The sequence below is a fragment of the Haemorhous mexicanus genome, chromosome 1 (genome assembly GCF_027477595.1).
Source record: "Haemorhous mexicanus isolate bHaeMex1 chromosome 1, bHaeMex1.pri, whole genome shotgun sequence".
Lineage (NCBI taxonomy): Eukaryota > Metazoa > Chordata > Aves > Passeriformes > Fringillidae > Haemorhous > Haemorhous mexicanus.
The window spans coordinates 152,434,983-152,461,043 of NC_082341.1; the positions used below are offsets into that span (position 1 = coordinate 152,434,983).

General features: G+C 37.7%; 1 protein-coding gene across 1 annotated transcript in view; it reads right to left on the reverse strand.

Annotated features, from left to right (window-relative positions):
• Nucleotides 1-763: 763 nt before the first annotated feature.
• Nucleotides 764-26,061, reverse strand: part of FAM135B (family with sequence similarity 135 member B) — a 139,212-nt gene continuing 113,914 nt past the window's right edge. Inside the window, exons 12-19 of the mRNA XM_059867520.1 lie at nt 23,366-25,424; nt 21,419-21,585; nt 20,103-20,194; nt 17,860-17,957; nt 17,389-17,540; nt 16,491-16,601; nt 13,919-14,032; nt 764-12,145 (exon numbers count right to left, since the gene is read on the reverse strand). Coding sequence (XP_059723503.1) covers nt 11,940-12,145; nt 13,919-14,032; nt 16,491-16,601; nt 17,389-17,540; nt 17,860-17,957; nt 20,103-20,194; nt 21,419-21,585; nt 23,366-25,424 — 2,999 coding nt within the window. The 3' untranslated portion in view covers nt 764-11,939. The remainder of the gene's footprint in view (nt 12,146-13,918; nt 14,033-16,490; nt 16,602-17,388; nt 17,541-17,859; nt 17,958-20,102; nt 20,195-21,418; nt 21,586-23,365; nt 25,425-26,061) is intronic.

Consider the following 26,061-nt stretch of genomic DNA (forward strand, 5'->3'; position numbering starts at 1 on the left):
ATGGCTCGAGTCCCTGTCTATTTGGCTGGAATAAAAGCAGAAATAGCCTTTTATTTGCTTGGTTAACTGGTATAGAGTAACATGGCCATAGAGTCATGAAGAAACAGCAAATTCCTCCAACTCCAGCCCACCAATTTCCATGACTTCCTGGTAACAGTGTGCAGCCAGGTGTAAGGAAGTTCACAATTGCAATATATGCGGCCAGAGGAAATCAAGTCTACTTATGAAAAACATTCCTGAAACTCATTCTTAAATTTTGAACACAAGAACACCTACAAAATGTCCTAGAATTTACTGATTTTTTGCCTTCAAGGTTTTGCTGTTTCAAGACCTTGTTTTAAGTCTCATTTATTTCACTGGTCAAAAAGAGCTCCATGTTCAAGGCCTTTTAGACCATGATTATTTTACTTAATAATGCTGTATTCAATAAGTCAGAGATAGTTTTCGTTGTTCAAACAGAAGGACAGTCTGAAGCATAGAATCACAGAATATTTTGGTTGGAAGAAACATTAAAACCATCTTGTTTCATTCTCCCTGCCATGAGTAGAGACATGTTCTACTAGACCATGTTGCTCAAAGCCCCATCCAGCCTGGCCTTGAACATTTCCAGGGATAAGGCACCAGCCACAGCTCATATAGCTCATCTATTTTCTTGTAATTGAGCATCTTTTATTCTACTTCTCTTTATCATTCTCATCATGTTTGCTGTGAGCTACATGGACGAAAGGAGTTAGGGAATTTCCTAATCAAAAACCACAGAAAGTACAGACAAAAGGAAGCAAAGATTTTATTGACATTTCTTTACACAGAACACAAGCTACACAAAATGCCACAATAAAGCATATGTAGAAAAATAGTAGAATCATATTGGCACTGATGACTATTCATTATTATTGTTATATTATTATTATTATCATCATTATTATCATCATCATCATCATCTTATTATACAGGTTTCATCATAACCATAATAAATAAGCATTAAAATTTCACAGTGGCATTATAAGCTTTACATTCATGATCTTATTTATACAAGGGATCATGTCAGATTTCTTCAGCTTTTTTGTATGGTCATGATTCAAAGTAGTAGATTTAAAAATTAAAAGCCCTTTCCCTTAACCTATAAGGATCTGTCCACAGTAATCCATTGACTTGATCCCTTGGAGAGGTCAGCATTGGCCTTAAAAGACATTACTTTTAAAACACATTTGACCAACTAGAAATTTGGCCTTAAAAAGAACACAGAACATTTGTTATCTTGTGGTGGTCTGACTTTGAGATGCCATGGAAGCTGCTGGTTGCCATTTGTTAAGATCCTGTGGCTGTATAAAGCTCTTCACCAGGTCAATCCACTTGCAGATTTGGTCCATTATACCAAGAGTGCATTTGACCAGCATTTCTCAGGATCAGACCTTTAATAAAGACTTTGTGAATGCTGTTGAGTCTGAACCTACATTCCAAGAAAATTGATTTGCATTTCCATTTTCCTTTAAATATCACAGAATTGACTCAACTTCACATGTTTCCACTTAGTGAGATTAGTTTTGGTTTTTTGATGTAAGTCTCACTTAAATCTTGACAGACATAGTTAAAGAAAATTGAAGTGTGTGGCAGTTGACAAATGTTCATTAGGGAAAGGGAAGTAAATTAGACAGAGGCAGACAGAGCATGTGTTGTAAATCTTGGTGTCTTAAAAAAAATAGTGCAGATTTTCTAAGCTCTCAACCTCTAATTATTGCTGCTTCTGTCTGATTTGAAATAATTCTTGAGAAACATAACTGCCTCAATCAAATATAATAATGTCTCATTTAAAAGTCCAAACTCTAGTGTCACATGATGGAATTGGCTGTACTCGCATTCAGACCACAGAAAGGGTTATAATTAAAAATGCCATAGACTACTCATCTGCAAAGTTCAGCCTCACTATCATTACTGTATAAATTTGCAGAATGTGGTAGTTACTGTAACATGCACCAGTTATATCATGCATATTGCTTGCCCTGAACAATCAGCCCCAAAGGAAGTAATTGGAGAAGGATATATCTCTGATGCTTTGCTTTGCAGCCTGTATGCACAAACATGGGCATGAATCCAATGCTAGTATTTTACATCCACTTTGCAAGAGTACAAATGGTTATCAAGTTCAGGGGCCAACCTCTTGATTTTTTAAAGTTTTTTTAGGATTAAAAACCCCCATAAATTTGAAATGCTTCAAGCTGAAATTACTCATTTGAAACTCAGCCCAATATTATTTGCCAGTTGCTTATCTGAAAAAACCTCAAACCGTAATATTTCATTCAAAGAATTTTCTAGCCTTGCCTTTGTTAACTAAAAATTGTAACAGTGTGCATACAGAAAACCACTTTCAGAGCTAATTATTTACAGGAAACAGTAGGGTTTAATTCCAAGAGGTATTTTCTAAGTATTTAACAAATAAGTAAAAGATAACTCTGAAACACAGGCTAAGGATCTTCACAGGACTATGGTCCTGTCCATTGAATTCTAGTCCACATGTCAGTTGAGGAGCAATGAAGGTCCAATTTTAGGTGTTACCATTGACCTGGGAATTAATCCAGCAGTGTAAGGTGTTCCATTTGAATAGATACTGTAAAAATGTGGTTACTTCTGCTGCCATTTTAAACTTTAACAATGAAAAAGTCAAAGTCTGATTTTGAGAGATACAATTTCAAGACACTTTGAAGAAAATGTCATTAAACCAAGAATATGGTTCCAGTGTCAAAACCAGAGTAACTGTGTTTGTACATTTCATACAGGGAAAGGTGAGAAATCAATCAAAATCTCAGAGATGTGTTTTGTTTGTAACACAAACTAGAATGCTTAATTTTAAGTACTTGAATTTGCAGCATGGTATAGAGGGCAAAGAAAGAGAACAGAATTCAACTACTTTCTTTATTGGCTAAATTAGACTCATCAACATAAACTTCCTCTAAACAAGAAAGAAGATGTCCCAACAGACAAGTCTTTCCCATTTAAGGCTTGTATTGTTCATTGAAGGTAATTCTGTATATAGAGAAAGTTTAATTGTCTGCTTTCTCAGATGCTGTGGCTAATTGTCTAAGCATAATTGAAAGATAGAGATTTAAGATCAGATTTTTATTTTTTTAAAGGACTGGAGTATATTTTAAGGGAGTTAAAAAGATGATTGATGCCAGAATCTAAGACAATAATAAATAGATTCATTGCTCAAGTCCAAGGAAATAAGTTTTAGGTTAAGCTGTTCCACTTGTAAGGAATTTTATTATTAGAGACAAATCCAAGTAGAAAAATACCAACATAATTTTCAATTTACTTCTGAATTTTGTGTTTTGGAATATGTTGATCTGTGTTTTGGCCTGATATTTTTACCAAAAATCCAATAATATTCTAGAATGATTTTTTTAGAGGATTTGATTTATTTGGATAGGATTTTGGAACGTGTTCTCTTTGATTTCTCTGTCATTACTGCCATCTCAGTGGGGTATATTCCTGTCACATCCTCTACAGAAAGAGGGTTTATCTTTGCCTTCTCCTCAATCTGTCAGAGCTATATCTAGACTCTGACTCACCTGGAGACCCAAAAAGGAATGGGACAAAACATCAGTGTATGTTTTTTTCTTGGCAAAACAAACACAGTAGAAAATGAACACAAGATACTCTATGAATGATAGTGAGTTTTCAGTGGTGTGGGGTTTTTTTCCAGACATGAAGTGGAAAAGGAATACCATGGTTTGTCCAGACTTCTTGGCTGATCTCCTTCATATTTCATAAGAAGATTTAACTGCAAAAAAAGGAAGTAGCTAATTTTCCAAACTAGAAGCATAGTCAAATATATAGAAGACTAAAATTAGCAAGAAGAGTGACAAAGCTGATAAATCATTGATTTACCAGCTTAAAAAATGAATGCTTGGTTGAAGAGGATGGATGTCAAGGAAAATTAAGAGACGGTGACAAGCTCCTGTCAGGAGACAGGGCAGCTCAGTTTGACATGTTGCATTGACCACAGAAACCATGGGGGCAGTAGATAACACACATCAAACTCAGATTAGATAAACCTTGTCAGCTAATGGTGTGCCAACAAGTGTACAAATCACTGCACAAAACAACCTCTGTCCTCCAGTGAGGTGGATGAAGCCAAGAAATGGCTCTTTCACAAGATGTGGATGAAGCCAAGAAATGGCTCTTTCACAGAAGCTCTTGAGGACAGCCAATGTAAACTGCCCCCAAAAGCAACAGAAACCTGTTAGGCTGAATGGTCACCATCAGCTTCCTCCTAAGAATGCTGTGGTATGGAATATATACAGTGTGTATGGGAACACAGGTTCACCTCTTATGGGAATAACATATAGTTCCTATGGGAAAAGACATCTTCTGTGTCTGTATGTATTTGAGGTACCCATCATATGGGAGAGATTACATACAAGAAATATGTATTTATATTAGCATTTTTACCAAAAGTGATGACTCGTTTTACATCCAAAACATTCCCACTCAGCCTTTCCCATGCATGTAGCTGCATATTTGATAGTGTCAGAAATGCCTTGGCCTCTATGCACAGCTGGGAATGATGCACATAGTCTTATCCATATAAAAGTAGCAAAGATTAAGTGCTGTAACAGGTAGGTTCCTAATAGCACCTATGCTTTCAGGAAGGAATGAGAAACTTCTTAAATTAGTTGCTTGAAATATGGGAGTTTTCAGAGCCAAAAGCTGTTATTAGTGCAACCCCATTTACAGGATGAATAAAAAAAAGCAAGGCCATCACAATATTCCAACCACCCACTCCAAAATAAAAGACAATTACTGAAGACTGGACTTTCATGTGGAGAAGAGGGGGTTCTTTTGTCCTTTTGCATAACTTGTCTGTGTTTGTAGCTGATATCTTTCAAAGACTGGAAGGCATGGTGGATTGTAGTAAGAGTTCACTGTATCACAGTTTCACATTTTGAAAAAGCAGAAAAAACTTGAGGACATGAAACTCCATGCAATTAGCATATAGACATTGGACTTATAAAATATATATGCATGTGTGCAAATCCATTTCAGAAAGACATGGTTAGGTTGCTATTCAGATAAGAGCATTTTGCAACACTTTGGGTGAAAGTAGAAAATTGAATTTTCAAAAGCAAAGAAATCAAGTTTCAAGGTTGTAGCAGAAGTTAATGTAGTCTGACCTTTTGCATAAGATGAGTTTATACATATTTATTCTTTATGCTTTTGTCTGTGAGGGGAAGGCCTGACTCATGTGTATTTAAAGCATTCTAACTGTTTAACACTGATTAAACTCTTCTCATAAGCATTTCTATTCAGTGCATGGATTTCTCTTGGGGAAGATGTATTACACAGGCTTCCTAAAAAAGAGAAGAAACATCAGCAGCCCTGGTCACACTGGGCTTCCTCGATATCTGTGCCCAAAGTACAAATTAATTCAGAGGGGGCTGGAAGATTCCAGTTGTGGCAACAGGAAAACAGCTTCAGCCCTTCAGATTAGAGCCTCAGACAGAGAGAGGTTGTGATGGGTGTCAGCAGCCAGAGGCCCTCCTGAACAGGAAAAAAGGCACCAGTCTGCAGCAGAGCTACCTTCCAATGCACTTTGCCAGTTCTTGGTGCCTCTTAAACCCAGGTTCAGGATTGAGAAACTTGAGGGAACCCAACCAAATATTGCCAAGAGGGTGAGGGGGTCTAACACACAACTTCTGAGCTCAGACTGAGTTAGGTTTTTCTAGCCTGGCACAGAAAACACCAAGTGACAAAGAGCTGTCTGAAAGCATGGAAAAGGAAGTTACAACTGTACCAGAAGCAAGAACAACCCCACAGAATAAAAAGGTGGGATAAAAAAAGGTAACAGAAAAAGCTGCAGCTCAGAAAGTTTAAATTGTATTTTTTTTTTAAATTTTTGTTGTTGTTTGCTTGGTTGTTTTCCTTAGGAGTGATATATAGCAGTTGGGAAGGTATTCCAGAGTAGTTGCAGTATATCCATCACCAGATGTTTTTAATATCCAGCAAGAGAAATATATAGATAGCTGACCTTACCATGAGGTTCATGATAATCCTGCTTTGAACAGGAATTATACAGGGATACTTCCAGCTGCTCCTTCTGAAATAAAATATTCTGTCATCTGTGACATGTCTGGATAGGTGCATGGCAGTCTTCATAAAGGGCTGAGAAAATTGACTGCAATGAATGTGTGAGCACGATGTTCCACTCCTGGAAAAATGGAACGGCAGTACTGGATACATTTGTGAATCCCTGTCTGCACAGGCTTCACAGTTCATGGAAGAGATGCTGTCAGGTCATGGAAAGGTGACCAAGAAAATATGGGAATGTCTGGACAAAGAACAGAAGTTTAGGGCAATTTAGGCATCTCAAAAGAATTGCAAATTAAGGGAACCATGAACAGAGCCAGGGGCAAAACATTGCTGTGGTTATGTTTGACCCAAAAGGCAAAACCAAACCAGAGGAGAGTGAACTGCAGCTAATCAATCCCCTCACTATAAATTTCATTACTCCAAACATTAATGATCTAATTTTAATTCAATAATTATTTGTCCTGAGACTGTGGTACTACAGCCATAAAGTAACTGCATTAAAGAAGATGAATACTAACTCTAACAGAACTGCATTTATTCTGGTTTATACCTTGAAAACAATTCAATGATTAAATAAACACTGAAAATTTGGAGGAAGATGTAAATTTAGCTAGAAACTACCAATTAGATAACATAAACTATCAAAACTGCTGAGCATGTGTGTTGAAATAAAGAAAAGCACTCCATAAGAGTTCTCTATGGACATGACCTTTAGCATCTAAATAACCAGCTGGAGCGAAATATGTCAGGCTGTTCTGATGATAATTTATAACTGGAAATTTAAGTCCACAAAGAAAATAATCATTTAGCTAGGCTGACATATTGGCATGCTGAGACTGCCTCAGAAATGCTCCATGACTATTCATTATGTATTAAATTTCATGGGATATTTGCATAAGCCTTCACAAGTGTCTAACCTGTTCTTAGAAGTTCTCATCTTTCTCCTTCATCACCACTCTCACTCTTTTAAATGCAGAGATAGAAAGCAAGAGAACTTCCTTTTTTTTTTTTTTTTTTTTGTAACATGCAAAAAGCACTAAAGAAAAGTACAAATTCTAATGAAAACTTTTCTTGAATTCCCAGTTTTCACAATGTCTTCTGATAGCTTTCTGTCCCAAGTGTAGCTCTTTTCTGGCAAGGGAACAGTGAAGAGGATTGGTCAGTGGATATTTAGGAACTGCTTTGAAGTAAAATAGTGCTCAGAATTTGTGTAGGTAATTCCAAAACTCCGTGCTAAGGTTTCAAGTCTTTAGAAAATAATCCTTTAAAGATAAAAAAAATCAATTTCCTCTACTGTGCGTGGACAGACCTGATTTTGAAAACAAATTGTGAATTTCATTAAAAGGAAAATGAGCATTCATTGGAGGCCAGAAAAAGACCCATTCCTTATAGATTTTAAAGGAGCCTTATTCATATCATAAATGTTTACTTTTGGTTAAGGTGTACAGTCAAAACTTGCACCCATGTATGAAAAACTGAAGTAATTCAGTCAAAAAATGCTGACCCTCCAGTTTCTGTCGATGTCTTAGACACCCAGAAAGTGACTCTTATTATAAGTTACCTGGATAAGGAACAGAGATAAATAACCCTTAATGCTACCAAAGCACAAAACAGGATTATTCCTGCAGATTTTCAGTAGCACCTACCTCTCTTCACTGACTACAGATAGAAATTAGGCCTTTTATTTTAGTAGAACAAATTCATTTTGCAACAAGTTTTTTAAGCACAAATTAGGTGACGAGACTAGACAGGACAAATTCTACAATTTTCCAAGAAGAAAAAATTCCAGAGGATTCAGCAGATTGGATTCTCTTTTTCCATAAGATTGAAAACCTAGTCCTTGAAAATCCTCAGCCCATATGCAGAAAGAACTTACTATTCTGCCCCTTATCTACACACACTTAGTCAATGCTGCAATTTCTCTCCATCCATAATTTTAAAAATTCCATTTCAGAAGATATCAAATTCTTTTAAAACTGGGGAGAAATGGGTTCTAGGAAACCCAGAATATCAGAGAAAAAATAATTCAGCTATGCATTAAGGCATCATCATACAATTATAGATATGCACTGAATTGTTATAACCACCCTGTTTTCAAGTTCTTAAATTCTTTTAAAATTTCAGTCCTCTTAAATGTTTTAGTCTGCTTCAGGAACTCCTTGTCTTTCTTCCATCCCCCTATCTTTGTCTCTGTCCTTCAAAGCCTTGACATCTGCTGGCTCTGCTCCTCTTTTACTACACTTTCCCCCAGAGAACTTGCTCATCAGGGCTACAGCCCACACGTCATCTCCTGATGCTGGAAAACCTCAATAGCTAAATACACTTTACCTGGTGGAGATCCTCCTTGCCAGTTTTAAGCTTTTTAGATGCAAAAAAACAACCTTGGAATTCTGGCTTTGTTTTCTACTTAACTGCAGAATCCTTTAGAATTGAAGGGAATTTCACTTCAAATACAGCTTACACTAATATCGACAAGCTACAAAAAAACCCCCAGGTTTGTCCCTCCTCTGTCCAAGGTCCTGAAAAAAGCAGAGAGCTTCACTGAAGCATTAAACCCTGCCCCCACAGAGGAAGCTGAAGGGGACTTGTGTAGATTGTGGGGGAAATCCTTGCAGAAATACTACAAATGTACTTAAATGTATTTTAAAAGGCTTTATGTGAAAGGACGTTTGTTAAATTGAAACTCCAAAGGTTGTTACAGAAACAAAAATGCTAACTGGGCACTTTGTTAATTTTTATGAGGATAATTCTTGCTGTGTATTTATTTGCATGGAAAATAAGTCCATGCTGATGACTATATTTTGATGAAGTCCAAGAACTTATATATTATTTATATTATAATGACAATGCAGATTTCTTCGCAGTATTGTCTATACAATTGAGTGGATTTATAGTACCTAGAGGCAATGTCCCACTAAAAAGAATAAAAGAAGAAAAAGTGAGGGAGGCTATTCTGAGAACTTAAAATGGAAGCTCAACTAGACCATTGCTGCCAATATATCCCACAATGTTCTGCCAAGGTGATAAAATCTGTGTCTTATCATTTGACAGGAATGATACTTCCCAGATTTTTCTGAGGTTCCACAGGAGCTTTCTTCCATACTGCACAAGATGTAAGTTATGTGGACCTGATCCAAGTCTATAAATGATCCAACTCCAACTCTGAAATCTGACTGAGCCATCAAAGGATTCTATATGAATTGGAGCACTGACACCTTTAGATATATTTATCCATCAGTTAGAGCACTGGTAGGAGTACAGAACATCAAAGTGAACTTGGAAAGACCCACCAACTCCTGCAACAAAGCAGAGACCTTTTCCCACCCTCTCACAGTCATGCAAACAGAAGTCTGGGAATGCTGTCCAATGTCCAAGGCAAGGCAAGAACCTCCCATCTGAGTATAAGAACAGCTACACTGGTTTGCTGTCAGACTCAGGACAGTGAGAGTTGGTGAGTGAGACCTGGAAATAAGCAAACTTCTTTGTATAGACTGTGTATACTCACACAGCAGGTATGTATATAGGTGTAAAGTCACTTCATTCCAAATGTTTTTCAGAATCTTCAGTTTGCAGATTCCTGAATGTTTTCCTCAAGTGGACCAGACCCTCATACAGAACACTGGAGATTGCTTACAGTTAGAAGTTTCTTTTCTTTCCTGTTTTTCCATATAGAAGTACTACTCCTGGCTCAAAAGGGCTGCACTATATAATAGCTCCACCTCCATGTCCCATTATATTTAAAATTCTATAGACAATTTACTGAAGAAGAAGTTGTGATATGTCTGTGCAGCTGCCACTAGACTGCTGAGGCCAAAAAGTGAGAAAGAATTCCCGAACATGAAGTGGAAACCACAGGTTTCCTGATAGAATTCATTTGCTAACTGAGGAAAACTGACTGTTAACATTTAATAGTCAATCTGTAACGAAAAAAAGTGAAAAAGAGAGAGAGAGCGAGACACAACAGTATGTACCTATTTAATTCAAGTACTGAGGTATTGTTTAAGAAACTTGTCAACATTAAATCACACCATGGAGCTGTTCTCATAGAATTTCTGCCTCTATGAGGGCACAAGTTTTTATGTGTAACACTTTTCAGGTGATTTAGTCTCACCCTTTGGTATATACCTTCTTTCTCCTTCCTATTTTAAAAACATGCATTAGTTATCAAGCCAGCTTTTTCCTTTACCAGCATTTGCCAGTCTGCTCAAACTCTTTTCTTGAACTAATTTTGTGTAAGTTTTTCACTTTTTTCTTTTGAGAAAAAATTAGTTTTACTTTTTGCAACTACAAATATTTCCCTGTGGCTGTAATGTATTTTGTTTTCATTTTGTATTCTCTTATTTCACAAATCCCCACCATCTTGTTCTTAGTTTATTAATGGGAGTCTTGACACTTAAACCCAGCTTTGTAATTTTTTTACAGTCACTGCTAGCAGATATGGAGACTTGTTCATTTTCATTTTTAAACAAATTGTATTTGCTTTAAAAAATTGCCTGCCTTCTAAACAAAAATAATTGTGAAGAATTATTCACGTTCTCTTTTTTTAAAAAACTCCTGTGACATTGAAAATTCATCAAAATGTTATGAAAATGTGCAGAAAGTTATTGAAATTTGTCACTTTAAATCTGATAACTTTGTGATAAAAATCCTACTATAAATTTAATGAAAAAATTAGAAATTGGGAAATATTTTTTTTTTTTTCAAAACTCCTAAAAACAATTTAGGTATCATTGCATGAATAAAGTTTTAAATAGTTCAACCAGCTGTGACCATATAATAATTAGGACTGTATACAGCACTGCAAATGGGCATTAACAAAGCATTTAGAGAGTATTGCAGAGGATCTTATGACATTCTTATATTTTTAAAGCTTTCCACAATCCTTATTTTTCTCCATCTCCAGCCTTTATTTTTCCAAATATTTGGGGTTTTCAAGGGTATAACTGGCTAGATTTTGAATTCCGTATCAGCGTAATAAATTAAAAAAAAAAAAAAGATAATTGTTGGAACAAATGGACTTAGATACAAATGCAAATGTAAAAATTTTAACTTTAAGATTGTAACACAGTCAGTTATGATCTTTTAAAAATGTAAACAGAAGAAATGTTAACAGATGCCACTGATATTTTACAAGTAATCCAATATAGTCCTTTTGGTTTGGCAGCTTGTAACTCAAATTATATTCTTCCCAAACTAAAGTTGGGGCTTCATTTTAAAGTCAAATATCAATATTTGTTCATTCTGTGTGAAATATTCTACTCCTTTCCATTATTTGAATGTACAATTTGTATGTTACAAATTACCAGTAATGGAACCATCCAAATATTTTTTCCACCAAACAGAAAGACTGAAACTTTCATAAATGGTTTTCAGACTTCTCAGTTCATCACAAAGAAGGTTTTAACCTGAGTTCACATGCACTTGTTCCCTTCTGTATTAACTACCCCAAAGGTGCTACAAATGTAGAGCTTTGTTAATGCATAAATAAGCAATAAATCAAGGACAGACAAGTTCCTGGTTTAATATTCAAGGGAAATGGGAATTATATTGGTCCAATCAAATTTAGAGAATTAATTATCTTATTCTGAATCTGTACTTCAGAAGTGGCTCATGTCTTTATGTGGACAAAAAAACCATAGAAACTGAGGAGGAATATTTATTTCTTCCAAAAGCACCAATATTTGGAAGCTTGAATGCCTTAAAGCCATAGCACTTTATTCTCTGAAAGAGAAATGGAAATGGAAAGTTTGAAAGTCCCACCTGATCTTATTTCTAACATTGCACTCTGTTGGCTAAGGAAGTCTCCTCCACCCAATGGAAAGGTTGGCCTCTGTTACCCCATACTTCAGGCACTATTTGAAGTAGTTGAGTCCTGCCACAAGGAAAAACTTCTCCAGGAAAAGTTCAGAGTCCAGCACGGCAATGTGGGCAGCCCGACCTATCAATGTGTTGGCGGTGTTGGGCAGAGCGTGAAACACGTTGTGTCTGATCAACGTGCAGTCCTTGGCCCCAATCAAAGGCTGGAGCAGGTTGTTGATCATTTCTGCGTAAACAGGACCTGAAAAAGGGTTGAGATATCACAACCACACGCCAAAGCTCCCAGACCCTCTCTTTTCTTCCAGTGTCATTTAACACAGTCTCAATGAGAAGGAAAATGGAAGCGAGGCCGAAAATAAATGCAAGGGACAGCAATCCAGTTCAAAGATTTGCCAGGTACCAGAGTGGTGCTCTGATATATAGTTTCTCTGAGCTAGGTCTTATAAGCTCTTGGAGATTTATATCACACCCAAGATAGCTCAGCTACCTTAGAAGGCATAAAATCAGCAGGATGGCTTCTGTGGTAGTGTTGGAAACAAAAAAGTTTTAATAAAAGTCAAAATAAAATAACTCCTTACAGAGAAAACCTGAGCCAAGTGAAAGAGGTTCTTGCTCCTGGTAAAACACCCCACAAAAGCGATTAGTTGCTTTGTTCTCTTCTTTTTCTAGTAAATTGCTTAGGCCAGAGTTTTTGGCTTCTGTCCAATTGGCTATCCTTAAGTTTGAGGTGAAGTCCCCAAGGTCCTATGAGGTGTTTTTTTACCTAACTGAGGAAAGAAACTTCTGGGTTTTTTTCCCTATTTAGGAGACAAAGCATAGTTTTGTCAGTCCACCATCAGGGGACACATTCCTACAGTGCTCATCTAATGGAGGCCATGAGGAGGGATCTGCTGAAGCTGCTTAGCATGAGCCTGGGACATCCTCAGCCTTTCCTCTGTCAGTGAAGAAAATGCTCAGGTTTCTTTTAGGCGAGTGGGGTTGGACTCCTACTGGCTATGAATTCAAATGTGAGAGGGTCTGGCAGGACACAAGTCCAATTGGGTTTCTCTGGTGATCCTAATGCAGGAAAGGATTAATAAAGAGATAGCTGAGGTGTTTATAGGGGCAGAAACAATGCCTCAGGAAACATTTACAGATAAATTATCTGATGTATTGATAAATGTAATGATCTGCTTCCTGCTAGATCCAATATGTCCCCAAGGAACAAACACTGTGGGTGAATTGAAGAATTTCCTTTTAATTCATGTCTGAGGTAGGTAGAAAGAGCTGTAATTTAAGTAAGAGGATGAAGGCAACCATGCTGATTATTGGGCCTGTGTGACTCTTTCTGCTTCCAAAGAATACTTCCATTTCTAGGAAATCACATATGTGAAACGGGGATGAAATTGCACTGAACATCATTCCTGAATATGGTATCAAACTGAAGCCATGAAACATTTTATAAATGAGCAAGACTGCTAATAACAAAAGCAATACACACAGCCAAAGCTCGCAGGAGGGTCTCTGGTGGTGTGAGTCCTGATGTGTTTTACAGATTTCATTACCAAAAAATATGATTTTAGATCTGTTCTTTAAATTATCTTGCAATCATTCAAACACTATTGAAAACAAAGGGAAACCCTCCTTACTTTGGATGTGTTGAGAAAGATTTCATTATGTGAAAAAAAGGGGAGACAGTACAAGTAAATCAGTAGACTACAGAAAAACATTGTCAAGAGCCAGTTCTATTATCACTTAAAAAAATAAAATTAGAAGGAAGGGGAGGAAGCCTAAGAAACCTTTGATTATGACCTGATTGAAATTTGTTTTCATCAGGAAAAGAGCTTCTTGAAAAGCTTCTTTTATTGATTTCAGTAATTTCCTGTGGGAAACAAACACTTTCTTCCCTATCAAATAAACATTTGAGTTTTCATCATGTTGATGAAAAACCCTTCTAATGTAATGACCTCAGTTGCACAGAAATGCAATTCTTCAACAGCCTTGGGATTATATAAAAGAGGTATATTAAACATACCTGTGTGTCTGTCCTTAAGAGCATTTTTGCACATTTCTATTCTTGCTGAATGAAAAGGTACATATCTGTCCTGGGGTGAGGCCACCAATACAACATTTTTAAAATACTGAAGACCTGTGGCAAACATATTAAAAACATTAATCACAATTAAGCACAGTGATGAAAAATAATACATTGTCAGCATGATTATTTCATGTTCAAAGCCTTTTGAAAACCTACAGTGCAAAATAGATTATAATTATTAAAACATGCAACAGAATATTAGAAATATTCATAACAGCTTAAACACATTTCTGTTGCTTCTGTGAACTATTTATTACTTATCAACACTCACACATGTTAATTGTATGTCAATAATGAAAAAGTAAGAACTGTCTGTAAAAAAATACTTTTATTAAAACCTTATTCTTGCAAATATTTATACTTCTAAACAGGATCAAATTCTAAAGTAACACAATAAAGTAGTAAAATTCTCAAACAAAATAGAGAGAGGGAGAAGAAAAGGAATTGCTCTAATATCATACTGTTACTCAATTGGTGTTGACTGAGTCTTAGGGTCTATCCAGTCCCTGCATGCAGCAGTCACTTGACAAATCCACACTGCTGGTACATCAACTGAAAACCCCAAATCCTGCCTCTTCCCTCGAGCTAATGGGGCCACGGATGAACTCTTGCTGTTTGACCCGCATCTTGACTTCTCCATCACTCACATTTAACAGAAAAGTAAGAAAATGGATACTGATGACATAATCTACTTTTTCAGAGAATATCCTGAACACAGAACAGCTCTGGGTTTGTCCTTCATCTTTCCCTCTCTCTTATGGGAAAGTGGTCCAGAACCAGAGCCAGGCTGGATGGGGCTTTTAGCTACCTGGTCTAGTGGAAGGAGTCCCTGCCCATTGCAGGGGGATAGGAACAGATGATCTTGAAAGCCATCCATGTCTCTATGACTCCACAAATATGATTTCTAGACATTCATAGAAAATCTGATCATCACCACCACAATGAAAAGTCCTGCTGGCTGCCTTTCCAAAACCTGTTTTAAGGTGTTTATAATTTTCTTGTGCAGTCAAACCAACTGAGTTTTCAACTTCAGTCTGAAGTAAAAGATAGGAGAAGCCCCAGTGAGTGTTACCATACCTAAAACCTTATGTGAGGAGGTTCAATAGGGAAGAATGTTTTATTGTGGGTTTTGTTTTGGGTTTTATTTTCACAACAAGCATGAGGAAAATTTGCTAAGGAGATTGAAAGGTAGCAGGGACTTCTACTTTAATAAGAAAGTCAGAAACTGCTGGAGGCTTAAAGAGTCATCTGGCAGTGTAGTCACAACACTGCTTCTGGCATTTCTCCCTCTGTAGATTCTCCCCACTTTTGGGAGCAGGGTGCCAGGGTAGGGACATCTCTCTAGTGACTCAGTATGCCTGCTCATACATTCACATGTGGACATGTCTATATCTCCGGATATTTTGCCTGAGCATTTACCAAGGTGGTTCTGACTTTACAGACAACTCTCTCCACATTTAAATTTCTGCTTTCTCCGCTTTCAAGGACAACATCTGTATTATAGCCTCTTATATCTCCAGTCTTTTGCTAAAAAGTAGCAAATTGCTTTGACTCGCTACACATGCTTGGGATTTCATTTCTTGGGAAGCTAAAATATGAGCTTTTTGTGTAGACCCAATTTTATTTTAACTTGACAGTAGGAAAGCAGCCATCAACTGTATTCCATGGAAATAAGAACTAGGGAATCAAAGGGAAAATTCAAATAACACCCATTTACATTGACTTCCTGTCATTGATTGAGTTATGTAACATATCTGTAAGATTTAGATGTTCTATTCATATTAACATAGTCTTTGTTTCCTATTAGCAGTGTACAAAAATAAGAGAAAATAATTAAACTTCAAGTAGTGACCTTGTCACTACCTACTTAGCACCAGTTTGCTCCCACTCAAAAATAACTCTTAAAAGAAAACAACTGCTTCAACAGAAGGATCACACTTACATTCTTTTCTTAAGAAAAGCCTGATTTATTTAATTTATTCATGACAGACTAAAAAATAGGAAAAAAGATTCTCTATTCAGACATCATTTTTCTAGTGTGAGGCTATACATCTCTTTTTGTAGTACAGAAGTGTCAGTATAGACATGAATAAAATTTGCTCTTCATCTCACAGAGTCATATTTCCTAGAGACAAGAGATGTTAAACATACAAAAAAATAATAAAAAAGGAAAAATGGTTTTCATCTCATAGCATAAATAAGGAATGATGGCCTGTCAAGAATGATGTTTCTTTCTTGCAGAATATAAACTCGGGTGCATGTTTACTACAGCACAAAGGTCTTATTTAATGCTAACAGGCTGGCAAAGACGTTATCTGATCACTTGCACAGAAAAAATGTACAGATGAAATTGATATTAGATTTTAAGACAGCTCTTCTAAAAAGTGTTTTTATAGAATGATCATTAACAAAATGCAGATTTCATTAGCTCCCTGGAGAATAGAACAATCCAGAAGAAGCCCATGGAATAGCCCTTGGCATTTTCAAAGGCTCATCAAGCCCTACTCACCCGTTTTTTGGCTGAGCTGATAGAGGAAACACTTGCGTAGATCTGCGTTGTCCCTGAAGGTCAGTTGCAAAAGTGACCCTGACTTTTTTAACTTCTGCATTAGCCATAGACCTGGAATGAAAATTGGTGCATATTTTTATCCTTTGTAAATCATCAAGTAGAAGAGTTAGAGACCTGTGCCTGCAGTATTGATAGAGTTGTAATTTTCTAGAAGTCTGGTTTGTTCTTGTACTCCTAATCAAAGGGGAGAAAAATCTAAGGGTCTCACATGTTAGAGGCAACAGTTATAAGCTAAAATAGGGTAGATTTAGACTACATATAAGGAAAAAATTCTTTACAATGAGGGTGGTGAGACACTGGAAAAAGTTGCCCAGAGAGGTGGTCAATGTCTCATCCCTGGAATTAAACAAGGTTTGGTTGAACAAGGCTTGGAGCAAACTGATCTAATTGAAGACGTCCCTGCTCATAGCAGGGGTGGAAATAGATGATCTTTAAGGTCCCTTCCAACCCAAACTATTCTATGATTCTGCGGTGGTCTCATGGTAGTAGGAAAATACTCAGGAAGACTGAAATGTGGAACAATCCATTTCCATAATAATGTCTCTTTTTCAGCCATGGAGATGCCTCTCTTTATTTGCAGCAGAGAATAAGAGGAAACTAAGGTTCATCTCTCACTGCTGCACACCCCTGAGCTTTCCAGGGAGCAATATGATGGACCTTGTAGATATTGAAATTGCAATTTTTTTTTTTAAAGTTTGAGGGTTTGAAGTCTTCAGCAAATACTTTCCCCAACTTCAAAGTACAAGTCATGCTACAATAATTCCTACCTCCGGTTGTTGCCCTCTCACGCACTCTGCTGTGGACCACAGCCAGTCAAAGCTTTCTCATCAACTCTTACCTGTACTAACCAAAGTGCTGTTGTTGTAAAGGGTTCCCAGGTGAGGCCCAGAGAGGGACAGGAAGGTGTGTAACTTGTTGAGGTAATAGCGAAACCTGGGGCGAGTTAGTACAGATCGAATGATGACGTTACCAAGGGAATGTCCAATAAAACTGTTGGGAAAGAAAGAATTACATTAATAGGAAACCCATCTGTGTTTCCTTTAAAATAAACACAAAGATGGCTCTGGAGGGAGGGCTCTGTCAGGACTTTCAATAAGATCCTTTAGTTATCATTTAACGTTTTTTTCAGCCTTTAAGATTCTCTTTCATAAGAATCTTTCTCTTTCATTCTCATCTATAAGAATGTGAAAATTAAAATCGCTGGTTCAATGGCTTTTGACACAGGGCACTTTAGGAAAAGCTTATTTCACTGGATGTTGCTCATGTAACTCAAACAGTTACAAACTATTTGCTATCTAATAAAGCTTACCTTATTCGGGATATAGAGAGGTTGTACAACTGGATATGCTGAATAATTTCATCCAATAATCGGTCAGTCATTGTATCAAAATCAGCAAAAGTATCAGTCTGTTGAAAAATTAAATGAGTTCATGAATTAAAATATATTACACTTATTGCAGACTGATGTTATTTTTAAAGTTAAATTGAAGCAGAAATGTAACAACCAGTGTAAACTTTCTTTTTACATGCTCAATGGGGAAGAAGGGAGATTTTTCTCAGTCTCCAGGTCCTCTTTTAAACTGAAGTTCTCCTTTGAGAGAGTTTGCTGAGTGATTCCACTAAAGCTAAAGCAGCCTGACTTGACAATGGTGAGAGCTGCTAATGCTCAGCTGCTCTAGATACCAAGGTCTGCACATGAAAGAAAAGCTTTTGGCATTTAGGATTCAACAGATTACTGCATAAAATACTTCACAGGATTATACGTTGACATGAGGGTTATGCTGATGCTAAGGATGTCATCACAAAATTATTTGGCCATCTCAGTCAAATGCTGTTTGTTTGTTATTCAACAGTCATCAGTAAGAGAATGAGTGCTAGAGACAGATGAATAATTTGTTGCTTGCAACAGTACTGCCAGTTGTGAGACAATAAAACAAGCAATATATTTTCAGTCTATACAATTACAGGCAGATCTTATTCAGAACTTTGTAATTTGGCAATCCAACAGGACTCTAAATCAAACTCCTAACTAATGAGATGCCACAAAACAATCATCAAATGTTGGAACAGCTATTCAAAGTAAAGATATGAGTAATTAATGCTTTTGAAACATATGAGTAATTAATGCTTTTGTGACACAACTCATCTTGCTAATTGCAGCTCTTGCACAGGAAAACGTGTCGATATTCACTTTGCAGTACAGACTTAAAATAAATGTTCTCATAAACTAAAAACAGTCCAGTAACCTTCTGCCTGTTTGTTTTGTCTGCATTGATAATTAATTATTTCCTCCTAGACTCATTATCCTAAACCTTTCCTATGGTTTAAAAGTGCAAGAATATCAGCCTGAATGTTAATCATATCCAAAATATGTCAAGTGTCATATTTCACCTGATTATATCACCATTCTTTACTATCATTTCAGCTTGACTGAGCTTGTCAAATGCATGACAAATGAATGCCCAAAAAAGTGATTTGAATTTTCCTCTATAAAGCAAACCAGCTAAATGACTGATTTCTTGGGTCACTTTCAGTGTGGTTCTCAGAGAAGGGAATAACAGTGATGAGATGCTTTACAGCATTAAAATAGCCATCAAGCCACCTAGGTTCCACTTCCAGTGCTGTGAGAACTTCCCCACCTTCCCAGGCAATAAGATGTCTAAATAGCTTCCATTATGGACTCTGGATAAATACAGATGTTGAAAGATGTTTCATTCTCTGAAAACATTCTCTTCTCTTGGAAGAGGCCCTGATGGAAGTGTGAAGTGGTCTCCTGACTATTTTCACCTTGCTTACATTCACTGTCCAGGTCAGCTGCTGACAGAGCTCTGCGCTGGAAGTGGCAAGTTCACACACGTACCCCAACCAGCCACTTCAAAATATAAAAGCTTTTGAACAAACAAGGTTAGAACGTTTTAACTCAGGTTTCTCAGGTACTCATAAATCAGAAAAATGTTTCTGACTGCACAATGGAAATCCTTATCTTGTGCATAAAGTTAGGCCTTTGGTCGTAAATATGGCTCCACTGCCAAGCAAAGCACAGGATTCATTTCTGTTTCTCTGCCTAGACCAGCAATCAATTTTTCTGGAAGACATTTCTTTATCATTCAAGGAAATAAATCCCAACAAACACTGCAACAGGAGAAACAATGGCTGGTGCAGCAAAGGGAGCTGACAACACCTGCTGGATATTCCATATCCTCCAGAGAGTTTAGCATCACTAAACTTGCTGCTTTCTGTTGGTACTGTGTTGCAGAGGCACCAGGCTGCCAAATTTGCAAACTGGCAGGATAAATCCATTTTCTTCCTCTAAGGTCTAGTTCTATTACTGCTAATGTCATTGCCTTTGACTTTATTGCCAGGAATATTTTCCAAAAGGTTTGAACACCCTACCAAATTAGACAGGAATAGAACCAAGCCTTTGCACTAAATACTACATAAAACTCCCTGAATTCCCCAGTGCTTTTGTTTCACTCAGCTGGAAAAAAAAGGCTTTTGCTGAAGGCACTATTTCAGCAATCGAAAGGAAGACAGAAATTAGCTCCATACTACCTGATTTCTTTCAGACATTAGGAAGTCCAGTTTTCCACCAGGAAGTCCCAGCTCAATAAAAGTCTTTACCAGCCGCAGATCTGCACTGTTACCTAGGAACGAATGGTATTTTATAAGATGCAATTCAACAGAAAAATAACTAATATAGAGTCAATTTAACACAACAACTTTGACACCATGGAGGTCTTGCTAAGTGCTACTAAGAACATCATCACACCTCAGCATCATGCATTGAAACAGCAAGAGAACAGGAATTCCCACAGCCTGCCCAGGTGGGCTAGACCTCACCTTCTGCTGTGGGGCACCGAATGGTGGGTAAGATAAATGGTGGGTAAGAAAGGGCAAAGATCAGGTCCAGAATAAATCTCTCCTCTATTTGCTGAACAGCAGAGGTAAGACAAAAAACAACAAGCTCAGGTGAGGCCCCCCAGGAATGCCTCAGTACCTGTGCTGGGTTGTAGGGCTGTACCTTCTGATGCAGAGTGGCCCATCTCATGTAGTCACAATTAGAGGTGGTGCTGAAATACTGTCAGACTCCCAATATTTTAAGAGATGCCTCATTCTGTACTAGGAAATTCCAAAGTGTTCTGAAACCTTTTGTGGGTGAAGAAGGTACCAGTACCTCACGATAGGGGCATTCCTGCTACTGAGATATTCAATGGCAAACAGTCCTGGCACAAGCCAGTGTTTGTTTTTCTATTTTTTTTTTTTTTTTGTTTTGAGATATCAGAGCCTCTACCACTTCTTCTCTGTAGTTTCAGTGTTAACATCCACACCTTTCTAATTAGTATCAATAATTTGCCGAAAGGAAGTTAAAAATTAACATTAGTATATCCTGCTTAGAAAGCATATAAGTAAAAAATCCCAAGACTGGCTTCCTCTGCAGTGAAGAATGATTTTTATTCGCTCACTTTATAAAGTCAGCCACTATCTAATTTATAACAGTATTTTGGGGGTTTAAATAACATTTCCCTTCTGGGGACATACTGCAAAACAACCAAGCATTTGTGGAAAGACAAGGAGTTACTGCAATGCAGTCTTCCTGTTCACAGGAGGACTGATGTGCTTTGGTGTAGATTGCTGTTTAAAAAAACAACAACAAAAACCAAAAGCAGATAGCAGGACCCCATATATTAGAAACAATATTTAATATTCTCATAGATCCTTTATTACAATGGACTGAATAGTATAATAAGGAATAAATACTTAGCTAAAACAAATACTTAGACTCCATTTTTTCATACTTGCTGAACATCTGTCCTTTTTTGTAATTTATACCAAAATGACTTACAAATAGCAATTCTTCCTGGCCTTACCATCCAATCCATGGACACAGACAACCAGGTGAATTCCATCTTCTAAATTTTCTTCCTCTTCCTCTGGTGGAAAATATGGGATATCAGAAGCTAGTACAGATAAGTCACTGTACAGAAATCCTTCAATCTTCATTTCTTTTTTAAATTTTTCTTTGGCCTGATAAAAACTGGAGAATACATTAGTTAATCACAATAGAACTGGGTGGTCAGCAATAAACCTTCAAACTAGAAATGAGGAGGCTTGTCTTTAAGAGCAATTATATTTTCACCTTTCAAGTAGAGACCTGGATGCAATTCCTTATCTATTAAGACTGAAAGAAGTCAGAATGAAGGGAATAAACTCTTTCTTTGTAATTTGTCTATACACAGGGAAAAACTAAAGTGCATTAGCAACTCACACTTGCCAAAGGAATGAAAGAGTAGCAAAAAACAATATTCTGGTAGCTCATAAAATGAGACTGAGGTACAGAATTAACATTTTTGCCTCTTAACAATGCCATCGGCCTTATAGGCGCTGAAATGCAAAATGTCTAATTTTGCTACAATCAAATGCACTTATAGTCAGGTAGAAGGTGTTTTCCCTCTTCCTCATGGAGTTAAGGGATGCACCTCATGTGGTAGATATTTTGGGGTTAATTTGACTTTAAGTTCCTTTGAAAACAATTTAGCAGAATTTAGAAGAACATCTCCATGCTGAAAGAATTAAGATAATACCTTTCCTACTAAAAGGTCTAAAATTTGACACTCAAATTAATCCTGAACCATTCTGCTGCCTGAAGATGCCAAACACTTCAATGGCTTTTTGATTCAGTAAAACTGATCCAGATAATTCAGGAATTAATAATCACAACGTAAGTGTGGAATTAAGTAGAAAACAGGGAAAGACAAGCTTTGGAGATATAACCTTTAAAGCTTAGGGATGTCTTAAACCAACCTGATATAATCATAGAATCATTAAGATTGGAAAAGACCCCTAAGATACTGAAGTCCCATGGTGAGCAATTACTTACATCAGCCCAATTAATTTTAAGGGACACAAGAATGAAAAAAATAGCTTTTGGGCCATGAATCTGGAAGCCTTGAATTCATGTGCATGAATGCATGCTCAAATGTTCTATTTCACAAAGAAGAAACAAACTTTGTGCTTAGATTTGTCAGGACTTAAGCATGGTGTATAAAACTTCAGGATGCTTTCAAAAGAATAAAAACAAAGTCTTGGGTTGAAAATTAATGTACTTGCAGGCAACAAACATTTTGGGCAGTTGAATGGATTGAGAAATTTCAGTGCTACTGTTTTTCATCAGCACAGAAGAGACACAAAATTATACTGGAAAAATATAAGTGCTAGTGTGCCAATCTGTGAAATGGGCCCCTGTGACGTAAAGGTCACAATGCATCACTTTTGTGTTGGGCAATGAAGCAAGAAACAAAAATAATGCCTCTTCTCCAGCTATCCATGGCTTCAATTCTCCCATTCCTCCAGTCTGAGAAGGTGAAGTGGATACATATCAGCCAATCTGAATTCCCCATTTCATAGTTTAGTTACCAACGGAATTATTAAAGCAGAGGAGCAGAACAGTCTGTGGCACTGCCACAGTGAATTGGCTATCAGGGATCCATATTCTGGTGTGGGTAACCTTGATTTCAGGAGGCTGAATCTTTCAGCTCTCAAAGATTATTTAGATACCTAAATCCCACTGCTTGTCATGAGAATTAAGGACCTGATGTCTTTGGCAGTCTCGGTCTCTCTGTGTTTTCATCCTTCCTGTCTATTTAGATTATTCATTCTATATGAACCATTTGTCTGTTTGGATTATTCATACTGAAATTCCTCAGGCAACTCTCTCAAATACAAACTTTCTGTATACCTAGTGCATTAGGGTCCTGAACTGTGTCAGGTTCTCTCAGCATTACAGCTACATTAATGAAGTGATTAGTTATTCTTACTTCAGCATCCTTTCGTTGGTCTCTTCATCCATCTCATCTGAATTAGGACAGACAACTCCGAAGGAGCCCAGCGGCTGGCGCGTGATGGGGAACGCAGCCTGCTTTGCCGAGGAGCCCGCCATGGCAGGGGTCTCTTTGAGCACGGAAGAAAAGGGAAGACAGGTGGCTGTGCAAGAGATGGACATGTTAACCACATCAGCAGCCTTTCTGCTTTCCAGGGCTACTCCCTCTGTCGTGGCCAAAGGAAACCCGGTGCCGTTCGCTACAAGTTTATTCTCTTGGCTGTTGGGCTCCTGAGGATGTTCAGCCTGGTGGGCCCCTGATGCAGGGTCTGCTGAGGCAGGTGAGTCATTGAGCTCAATTTCTTGCAATGCCTGCATTTCTGCATACACTGCTGGGCTCTCATCAGCGAGAGAGCTGCCACATTCTCCTCGCAGTGAGCCAAATTCAGTGGAGGTGTCTGAAGGAGCTGTGACAGCATAGCAAAAATCTGGTACCACCTTTATGCTTTGTGAAAAACTCTCCTCTCCTGAAATTCTACTATTGGAAGAGCCCTGTTGTACTTTTAAACTGTCCGGCTTAAGTTTATCCTTTGGATCCTCAATGCATGTATCAACCTTATCTATATTTTTGTCCAAGTAATTACAAGCCCTTGCTGTTTTTAAGCTGCACTCACCATTGCTCTCCAGTAACAGGCACTCAGAGACATTAACTTGGAGCTGCTTCGGACAGCTGGGTGGTCTTGTATATTCCAAACTACAGCAAGTCTCTGGAAAAGCTTTCTCCTCGTTCCCTTGTAACTCAGTGTTACTGCTACTGTGTTTGAGGAGGGGATTGGGATGTATTCTGTGTTCTATTTGTCCACTTTCAGTGGTCGTTTGACACTCAGAAAAGTCCATGATTATTTTCCCATCTCTATCCTCTATTTCCATGCAGCTTCTTAAGTTGTGATCTGACTCTCCTGAGGTGGCTCCGCTGTGTTTTGATATATCCACCTCCTCTGGGGGCTCTTCTGGGCTACTGATCTGAGGGGCAGAGACAGATTTCGTCAGTTTGGTAAGCTCCACTTCCCTCTCCTCTTCCTCAAAGGGCAAAGAGCTGATGGATGTGAGCGATGCCTGGATACCACTGGGCAAGCTGGTGTTGCTTTCCGTGTGGCCACCCTCCAGGGAGTTGCGGTGGATGGCGTGCCTCCGGACCAAGTGGTGCAGGATCTCTCGGTCACTGGGCAGCTCCAGGGCCCGGCTGCGAGCATCAGACCATGCCACCGAGCTTGGCTCGCTTTCAATGCCTGAATCAGATATTATAGAGGAAGATCTTTTTATGACCCCTGACATCAGGGTAAATTCTTCACTCTCCTCGCTTCGTTGCTCCTTTGTGACTGACTTCACTTCACAGCTGTGTGAAGGCAGAGCTTTCAAAACAGGGAGGTGAGCCTTGGTGTCTGCATCCTCTGGTTTTCCAAGACTGGTCAATTCATTCAGTGCAAGCTCAGATGAAGTGAAATTAGTTTCAGGATGACCAAATTCATCTAGTTCATGTATTTCAGGGCTGTCTTCCAAGCCATCAGTTCCACGTGCTCCATACTCATGCTGAGCACTGACAATAAGCGTGGGCTCACGTTTGTGAGAGTCCTTATTGCTGGGTTCCATGTCTCCACAGGTGACATCCGCCCCAAGTCTATTATCTTTTAATAAAACTTCCTCGGATGTTTTAAAGTCTTCTGACATGTGTTCTGTATTGCCTGGCTCTGAGTCAGAAATAGTTTCCTCTCTTGAAAGAAAAATATTTTCATGTTTCCTTTGGCCTTCTTTGATTATTGTACATACCTGAGATGTGGAGTGCTGGTTTAAACCCTTAGCAGCAGCTTCAGTACTGCTGTGTAGGCATGAGGGATTCCTGTTTATTCTGTCTGTGTATATTAGAGGAGTATCTTTCTCAAAGTCTCCTTTCATTACTGCAGTAGCATCATCTGATGTGCAGTCTTCATTTTCCAGTTTTACATCCACTTGAGTATTTGCAGAAACATCAAAATCTGGGAAAACTTCCAAATTCTGATCTAAAGAAAGAAAAGAAAGAAAGAAAGAAAGAAAGAAAGAAAGAAAGAAAGAAAGAAAGAAAGAAAGAAAGTATTACCTGTAAGAACACAATAAACCATCCTGAAGAATTGGGAGATTTGAAAAGGGATTTTAAACTCTAAAATATTATTCTATAATTTTACATTATAAAAATTATACATGCATTAAAGGCATATTAAAAATGCACATGCCAGAATGCATTTAACTGCAATTGCACTCACTGAACAGTTATAGTTATGCCAAAGAAGAGAATATTAATAAAATATACTTTCCTGAGTATACCTGTACCTATACTGTTAGTTTTTAGAGTGTGGGTAAGCAAAACAAAATGGATGCTTCTTTGTATTCCTGGTGTTATTCAATATTGTTCATAGTGTAGCTTTTACTTTGAATCAGTTTAATACTCCATTTAATACTTTAAATATCTTTAATGAGCATTGTCACAATTTAGGCAGTAGAAAAACTGTAGAAGGGTGAAGATTTTGTACCACAGGCTATATTCACTAGACTGTGGACACCTATAGTATTAATACATATTGCTTCTTTGGTAATTTTAAAGGTTGAGTGAAAAGAAAAAAGGTAGTAAGGGCTATGTGGTTTCACTAAATAACTCTGGAA